The following is a 9,359-nucleotide window of genomic DNA, read 5'->3' on the forward strand; positions in this document are numbered from 1 at the left end:
AGTAATGAAAACGTTGCATGATCAATACAACAATTTCATTGTGTTATAGGTTGTTATAATACTGCAATAGAATGCTTTAGCATTTATCATTTACTTTAAACATTAATTCTTGGGGAGTATCACTCAATTTCAGTTGGTATAGTGTGTTATATTGACAGATAAAAATCAAAACAAAATTTACTTTGAAGTACATTTTCTTAGAAAAATATCTAAACTCTTGTATAAACTGTAATTGTTACGTTGCTTCTAAATGCTTCTTGAAGCCAGCAAATATAAAACTTGATATAAGGTTATTACAGCAAAATAAAATCAGCAACTTATATATCAGCTTTGTTGTGACTGGATCTATTTGATTCACTCGCATAGTATGTGATTATTTTTGGTAACATGATTACCAGTATTCACACCCTGAACGGAAATAGAAATTTAGACAGAATGCAGTTGTTACAGTTCTTCTTATCGGATAAATCATATACAGTTGTATATATATATATATATATCTAAAATGAAAGATAAATGATGACTGAATGACATACTGGTCTAAATTTTTCTGACCATTGGTCCTTAAGAATCAACCACCTTGCTGGAAGAGATCCATGAGCTGCTGCTGACACTCACTGTTCAGCTGCGGGATGACGAAGGCATGGTGCCAGTGGAAGCGGCGAACAACGGAGGTTTCCTTGATGACAAACTGCTCCCAGGTGCCGCGATAACCGCCGATGATGAAGTAGGTCTGACCGACTTCCACGTTTGGGCAGCGGCAGCGAGCCGAGCGACCGTACTGCGAGATGACAATCCGGCGTCCAATGCTCGGTACGTCGTACGCCCTCTTGTGGACTTCGTTGACACGCATGGTAATGCGAAGTTCGGCATTGTAGTTCTGGATTTTCTGCACTGTGCCTGTAATGACTGTTATGAAAAGCAAAATACAATGCAAGGGTGTGCAACAGCAAGATGCATTAATCTAAATGCAATAAAGCAGGTAATAAGATCTTGGGTAAAATATGAATTATCTTAGACTAAACTCCACTTTAAAAATTAACCCATCAATTCCCCAGAACCATATTTCTGTTGTTTTGTTGCTATGTCTGATATGCATTGTTAGTATTTCATAAGGTAGAGTAAAATTTCTTTTTCAATTGAGCCCTTTGTTGCTCATATACATTGTACCACTTTTTTTTTCGAGTTGCAGAAAAGCCTCTTAATTTCTAAATAGAGATTACTACCTCCGCCAAGGAAGGAAGTTATGTCTTCATCGGCGTTTGTTAGTTTGTCTGACTGTGTGCAAAATAACTCTAAAACTTGTTGGATTTGAATGAAACTTACAGGAAAAGTTGATAATGACACAAGGAACAGATGATTAAATTTTGTTATTGACCTGAGAATGTTTAATGAATTTTTGAAGGATTTTTAATATTTTGGTAGGTAAGGTCAATGAACTTGGGAATTCAAGCTGTGCATATTTGAGGTTGGGCCAGGCTCTGCTTGGCTTTGCTTGGGCCAGGCACCATGGAGCTGGAAGCTGATGACGAAAACAAAAGGCTTCTACATTGGAAAATTGGGCAATTCTCAGCATGCATGTATGGGTTGAAATGAGCTATTTGCCGAAGGTCTGCGCTCTCAGAGTGCTTTTTAGTTTTATAAATGATTCCCAAATTGTCAAACTTCTGCATTTTCATTTTTTTTTTCATTTTTTTTTTGCAGGGGGGGGGGGGGGGGGGGGGGGGGTGTGCAAATGTAATGAATATAACCAGTTCCATCTATTTTTCCCCTATCTAATCTTTTCCAAATAGATATATGCAGTAAAATTTAGGGTTAGACCTTTGACATTTTGCAGATACGAGGTCTTGTCGCCCCAGCGACGATATATATATCCATAACAGGTATGGCACCAAGAGGTATATCATGAAATCAGGGCATTGTGGGATTTTTTTTTTTTCTTCAAAACTGACTGGTGAAAGACACTTTCTACCCTCACTCTTCTCAACCAATTGAGAGTGCACTTCAATTGGTAACTTAACTACTTGTATTACCATGGTTGTTATGGAAACATACCAAGTACATGAAATATATCTTTCTTCATGAAGTCCATGGGACCAGATATGGTAGACTGCCTTACCAAGCCTCACTGAAGTGCTGGAATGCAACAGTATTTCTAAATAACTGTCCTTATTGCAATTTTAATCATTTTTTCAACATCCATATCAAGTGGAATGACAAAACTCTACGAAAATCATGTTCCCTGGAAACTTCCCTTAAACTCCAGATTTGACAGGTTGGTAGCTACTGCATGTTTTTTAGAGCTGAAAGAGAATGTCTTTCAGTGGTTTTCTTTTCTTCAGCTTGCCTTTGACATACGGATCCTTTATTTTCTTTTTGAAAACTACAAAATGTGAAAATCACACACATGTACTTTGCAATCATCCTGTTAGCATATAAAATATACATGTGTATGGCTGTGTCTCTTTTGTGTCTGTAAATTGGTATCTGTCCACGTGTCTGTATACGTGATGTTGTCTGTATTTGTATTCGTTCATGTCTGTGTCTTTGTATGCATCTGTATTATGTCAATGTCTGTCTCTGTCTATGTCTCTCCTTGTCTATGTCTGTGTGTATGTGTGTCTGGTGAGTCCATCTCTTTGTCTGTCTTCACCTCCATTTGTGTTCCAGAGATTTATAAACACCAGCATCTTACCTAAGGCTTTTGAATTCATACTGGAAGAAACCGTTACTCACCAAACTTTGCTGGGCAGTAAGTTGCATTGCTCACCTCCAGCGAGTCTGCCTTGCACCTCTTTGGACACCTCCTATTCTCTGTGAAACACAATGCAAAATGGGCAGCACACACAAGAAGTTACATGCCTGGATGCACATGTATGAACACAAGTAGATTTCAAATTTTCCTCACTCGAGGAACAAGCAGCTTACAGGTAGCTTTGACGGGGCATGATAAAAAAAAAAAGTCTAGGAAAACACACACACACACACACACATACACACACACACACACACAAAACAATCTACAAACCATGTTATAGAGGAGAGCTCTACCAACTAAAACAAAAGAAAAAAAGAAGCTAAATATGATTGCCCCAATGTAAATATGGTAAATATTCAAACGAACCTTCATATACATGTAAGTCCTTTATGCTTTATGAGCTGCAACCTTATTAGACTTATAGATCGGACAGAAAAACAGAGAAGATATCACGTATATGTTTTTGTACCTCTCATGCATGATTAAGAAAAGAAGAAGCTAAACAGTGTATTGATTGTGCTATGTTTCTCATTTACCTAAAGGTGTGGGCTCAAATGGTGTGGTAGGACCAAAGATGGGTACGTCTCTTACAACTTCAGGAGTGCATTCTTCTGGATTACCTCTCCTGGTATATGAGGAAAAAAAAATGTAATAGATAACACACAGCATCATAAACTGAAAAACAAACAACAAACTTACCCAAACAAGTAATATGATATGTTATACCATGGACATTTGACAAGCTAGACAATCATCTTTTATTTCTAACTAATTGAAATCCATTCTAACTACTTTGATTGATTTGGATTAGTACCTTTTTTTAAAATCCCATTGAGGATGGTTTGATTTTGCTACAACACGCATTTCATATAGATGCTTGCCCGAGTATATTCTGGACTTGTCCTCAACGGGTTAAGATGGAGACATCTCTATGCTCATGAGCAAGAATATGATCTATTTATTATTGTTACAGTGATTACTATAATTCCTATCATCATCATCATCATCATCATCATCATAATCATCAGCATCAGCATCATCCACATCATCATTATCATCATCTTCACTGGCCTGGACAGGGGTGCACATGAGCTTGTACCACCCTAGAGATAGTCAGCATGCAAAATCTGCATCCTGTCTTCAATTTAAAACTGCAAAAAGGATAAATTTTGACGTCATTTATACCTACCTCCTTGGATCGACAATCTTGAAGACTTTTCCGCCATCACGATTTGACTGTGGGTTGCTTGTTGACAGCAAGTACAGCTCACCTAATGGGGAAAAGAACATGTTGGGGTATCATTTATATTCATCATACCAATATTTCTTTCTATACTGACTATGCATCGAAATACTTTGCTTATAAGATGTACCTAATGTAACATAGTCCATGGTCATTCTCAGAGTCAATCAAATTGTCAATCCACTCCACAAAACATTTGGTGCTGTCTCTATTTATTATCAATTAATATTATATATGTTTCATTATATTCATTACATCATTTTTCGCTCTTAGTGTTTCATAAGGCACAATAAAATCTTTCCTTTCATTTGAGACCCAGTTTGGTAGCATTCTATTGTCTTTTGTTTTGTTATGCTTTGTTTTGTTTTGTTTTGGGGTTTTTTTTTTGGGGGGGGGGTTGCACAGGTACTAATATAAAAAGCTTCTAAATTTCTCAGTTTATAAATAATCCTTATATTGGCAACATATTTAGACAAAATTAGTAGATCTCTCGTAAAATGCCATTTTGTTTGTGTATTTTTTGCAGCTTTCATGAAGTTAACATAGCACTTGCATACAGTCTCTCTCCAATAACGGATGTGCAGTAAATTTCAGAGTTGCTAATTAAATGAAGACAAGATGATGATTTCTGCAGCAGAATTACCATGGGACTTCAGGGTGTATTCATTTTAAAAAAAATCTCTGGCAGCTGGGGGAATGTGTCAGAGAAAGGATGAAAAAAAAAATCCTGCCTATTTCCTACATGTACCTGATTCATCCTCTCCAAAGGAGAGAATATTTTTGGGATAAGTTCCCACCATGTTTCCAGTGCACACTGTCTGGTCTCCCAGACAAAATTCCCTGTTGTTCCACTCCTCCGTCCTCCGATCTTCAGTGAGTTCAAACAGTCTCCTGCCAACATAACATGCAAATAGTGCCATCATGAAGCTATTGAAGAGATATCTAATAGTATTTGTAAGAGGAAGATGGGTCATATGTAGAATGATAATCAACAGAGTAAAAACAAAGCATACCTCTTGTATTAATTTTGTGATTTTGTGTTCATTACTATAAGAACCAAATATATCAATGAAACTAGAAAAGCACTCTGAGAGTGCAGACCTCCACCAAGCAGCTACTTTCCACCGATAATCTTGCTCTTCCCAAAAAGATATTTCTCCTCTCCACCACTAGGGAAAAGCTCTTTGGGCTCGGTGGCTTCCATATAGAGATCAGTGATTTCCACCTATATGTATACATACTGAAAATTGCCCAATTTCCCAATATAGAAGCCTTTGTTACGTCATAAACCATCAGCTGCGTGGTGCACCTCGCCCTAATAGCAGAAACTAGAGCACGCACTTTAGTGCACTCATGCAAACCTCAAATACGTGCAGCCTGAACTCCCAAGTTCATTGACCCTACCTGCCAAAATATCAAAAATCCTTCAGAAATTCCCCCAAAATTCTCGCATCACTACCAAAATATAATCATCTGTTACTTGTATCATTCTAAACCTTTCCTGCAAGTTTCATCCAAATCCGTTGACTACTTTTTGAGTTATTTCGCACATGGACAAACTAACTAACTAACTAACAAACAAACCAACGGTAACAAAAACATAACCTCCTCCCTTGGCGGAGGTAATAAATAGAGCAGGGAATAAAAATAATCAAGGAATGGATTGGATATGTATTCTATAGAAGCTTGGTCAGTCAGTATTCCATAATATCCTTGCCATTAAACAGGGGAGAAGATTCCTGACTGACAAATTCATCATGCGTGATATAGAACATGCTTACTTACTGATACCCCATGAGATTCTAAAACTTCTCATCCTCATCAAACTCATCGCTTGAATTAACTAAAACAAGAACCACTTAATAACAAACATTAGGTATGATGAGCAGAGGCTAAAAATCACACATACCCAGACATGTAGTCACCGTAGATGTATTTCCCTTGCAGATTGGGATACTGGCATCCCCTGTAGACAAAGCCACCAATGACTGACTTACCCACTGTGTGAGGATAGGCATGGATTGGTAGGACTTCATCCTCTGCCAAAGGAAAACAGAGAAAACAAAGTGAAAATGTCACAGCTCTCCATGGAAAAGAAATGTAACTGATTGCTTTGTTTGTATCAAACAGGGATCAATCCGCTACATACTTTTCATTTATTTGATGATTACTTGAGCACATACAGGAGTAGTATTCTGACAGTTTGAAACATCTACCTTGAGTGGAATTATAACCTTGTGTTTCAAGTTAGAGTGCTGTGTAATATACCTGGCTCTGGAAGGAATGTGCCTTGAACTATATTTTCTTTCTTTTTTTCTTCTTTTTTTTCAAACAAAGGTGGCACACATAGTCACTTGTGACAAGTCTCCAAAATTATATTAGATAATGTTAGTCATCATCAGAGTGCTTCACATATTACCACAATTCATATTTCACACCCTTCATCTATATTTTCTTCTTTTTTTTTAAGATGAGATAAATTTCAATATCATGCCAAATACTTTTACGTTTGCACATTTTTCCATACCATGACATACACGGGCAATAGCAATGAGTGTGTATTAGTGTGTGTGTGTGTGGGGGGGGGGGGGGAACCCAATCAGGAGCAGTAATGAAACCCCCCCCCCAAAAAAAAAAAAAAAAAAAAAAAGGAGAATCCACAAGGCACAACCCCTGTTCAAAATTACAATACTTCCCAAATGGAAATAGAAAAAAAAAATGAAAAAAGTTCAAGGCTTTTACATCAGTTTTAACTTAAAAGCAAACAAAAGACAGATTTTTCTTTTTTCTTTTGAAAGTGTCTTCTACCCTTAAAAGTGTGACTAAGAGACCAACATGTTCACTCACCTAGCCAATCATGGCATATTGAGTTATCAAAGCAGGCGAACCCTTCCTTTCCCCTCCATCCGTAGTTACCCCCCTTCACCACGATATCGATCTCTTCGTAGCTGTTCTGCCCAACGTCTCCGCAGAAGATGCGCCCCCTCCCGTATCCGGTCTGTCTGTCTCCACGGTCCACTGAGCATCGCCACATGTTGCGGGTGCCGTACGCATAAATCTCGTGTCGCCTCTCGCTGCCGTTGTATGTAACAAAGGGATTGTCTGGTGGAATTGCATAAGGCAGACCATTCTCTTGATTGTCGACATCGATTCTTATCACAGAACCTAGCAATTCTCCTCTGAAAAGACAAAAATGGAGCAATTCCAACCATAAATCAGGCGAAATCTGAAATGATGGTAATAATGCAATCTTTAACTTATTTTGTTGATTGTACCTTCATTCTACATAGATGCTCATTAAAGTGGTCAAACCATTTCAGTGTCTGATATGACTGTTATCAAAGATGTTGTCTTAAATTCTACAATAATCAATCAAAACAAATAAAGTGCAATTAAAATAGAAACTTTTTTCTACAGAAAAGTAGCAGTCAAGGATATTTAAAAACAGAATAATTCAGCAAAATTGCATGAGATGTTAGCATTTTCATAAATCAGTATTCTTGAGTAAAGTCATGACAATAAACAGTGAAAAAACTTTATCACTGTTTTGAAGGACACCATTATAACAAGTGAAAACTTGGGTTGTTGCCATACAAAAATTGTGCGTTTCAGATGAGTTTAGCTGTGCCCTTGAGAATTCTCCGTTTGCTCTTTTCAAGTTTTTTAAGGATGAAGTTGAAATGATTTTCAACTTACAGATTCTGAGCATTCCCATGCTCACCAAATGGATCTCCTCCATATCCACCATCACCAATGAAAGCATAAAAGTAGCCCTGGTCATCGAAAAGCATCTGTCCTCCGTTATGGTTTGGGGCTGGCTGTTCAACATCGAGGATGACACGTTCTGTGGTCATGTTCACGCGATTGGGGTCATTGCTCATCACCTGGAACTCGCTGATTCTAATAACAGAATTACTTGAGTCATCAGTGTAGGTGCTGTAGTAGACAAACAGTCGGCTGTTGTTGACAAACTGTGGGTGGAAGACGAGCCCCAGGAATCCCCTCTCATCCCCCCACCTGTTGGAGGTGAGCACCGAGTCCTGGATGTCCAAGAATGGCTCATTCAGCCTGGTTTTATTCGGCAGGAACACATGGACAACTCCTACTTGCTCTGCGATGAAGAGTCGGTGGGTGTTGTCGTTTGCGTGGACCGCCAGGAGAGGATTGCGAAGGCCGTTAGCGAATTCCTCAAAGCACAAGCATCCGTCCCCGGCTCCCGTCTGCGAGTCCCAAGCCACATCATTCAGAAAGGAGTTAGTAAGGATGTCTGGGTAGCAGTAGTCCTCATCGGGGTTCCGGACAGTGCTGCAAAAGGCAGCCTCTCCCTCCTGATAGGCATCCAGGATGGTTGAGTCCTCCGTCAAGAGTGGTATCAGTTCTGGGCAAGTCCTGTAGAGCGACGAGCAGTAATCCCCACACAGACCAGGCAGCGTTGTCTTGCGCAACGACGTCTCGGCGTCAAATACGTGCGCAGCATACGGCGAGCACTCCTGGCACAAAATATCCTTCAGGAAGTTCTTACATGTGGCTGCGCTGTCTGCGGGTAGCCGCTTCTTCAGTAATTTGTGCAGGCGCTGGATTTCCAAGTTACGTGACAGAGTGCAGCAGCCAAAGTCTTTGTAGCCATCACAGAAGGGCCCGCTGCTTGGGTCCAGCTCAAATGGTGGAAAGAAGTCCAAACATTGTGGATGTCCTACCACTGCTGAGGCACAGAGTGCTATAATAAGCACAATTTGCATGGACATGGTGATCATCAGCCTCTCCTGCTCTTGAAATAAGTACCTGACAACAAGAGACACATAAGACATGATGCTTCTGAAAGGAATCAGTATTAATAGTACGATACCAATTACTGCACAAGCTGAAATTTTTGTGGTGGTTTTATTTTCGCAAATTTCGCGAATCGCCTTTGAAAAGCGAAAATAACAACACACGAAAATAACAACGCGTGAATAACTACGTTCACTTAGACCCTCACAACCGCGAAATGAACAACACGCCAAAATGTCCTCCAAGTAGCAATTCGCGAAAATATCTGTACGTGAAATTTTCAGCTCGTACAGTAATGTGAATTGTACTACACACTATAAAAATCAAACAGAGCATAAAATCCTGTTTGCAGACTATCCAAAGTCATGATTCAGCAAAACAGTAAACTGCTTAAAGGGGATGGCTAGTATCCGATCAGTGGGAATCAGTGGGAATGCTGAGGGATGATTGTTCCAATCCTTGTGGGATTCATTTAAGAGTACAGTATGTATCTACTGTTGTGTGAAATTTATTTGCTTCAGAACGGTCTCATATTCAAGTAATGTGCAGATTAATGCCCCGTCACTGACCAGGGACGCTAACCTGGAA

General features: G+C 39.2%; 1 protein-coding gene across 1 annotated transcript; it reads right to left on the minus strand.

Moving 5' to 3' along the window:
* Window positions 1-571: 571 nt before the first annotated feature.
* LOC139725965 (HHIP-like protein 2) lies at window positions 572-8,809 on the minus strand. Its single transcript, XM_071637048.1, has 8 exons — window positions 7,698-8,809; window positions 6,849-7,180; window positions 5,911-6,040; window positions 4,750-4,892; window positions 3,948-4,029; window positions 3,295-3,383; window positions 2,737-2,814; window positions 572-909 (listed from the first exon to the last, which is right to left on the minus strand). Exons 1-8 carry the CDS (start codon window positions 8,807-8,809, stop codon window positions 572-574), a joined length of 2,304 nt encoding a protein of 767 aa, XP_071493149.1.
* Window positions 8,810-9,359: the final 550 nt, after the last annotated feature.

Source organism: Diadema antillarum, unplaced genomic scaffold (genome assembly GCF_040938485.1).
Source record: "Diadema antillarum isolate AM-2024a unplaced genomic scaffold, OU_Dant_1.0 seq00000069_RagTag, whole genome shotgun sequence".
NCBI classification, from domain to species: Eukaryota; Metazoa; Echinodermata; class Echinoidea; order Diadematoida; family Diadematidae; genus Diadema; species Diadema antillarum.

What these genes read in the sequence shown, in the direction of transcription:
- LOC139725965 (XM_071637048.1), bottom strand. Translation starts at nt 8,809, where the DNA reads ATGTCTTATGTGTCTCTTGTTGTCAGGTACTTATTTCAAGAGCAGGAG. An exon ending in AATATGCCATGATTGGCTAG is followed by an intron (nt 6,041 to 6,848) that starts GTGAGTGAACAT and finishes TTCCTTTGGCAG; the next exon opens with AGGATGAAGTCCTACCAATC. An exon ending in TTACTGCCCAGCAAAGTTTG is followed by an intron (nt 910 to 2,736) that starts GTGAGTAACGGT and finishes TTTTCATAACAG; the next exon opens with TCATTACAGGCACAGTGCAG.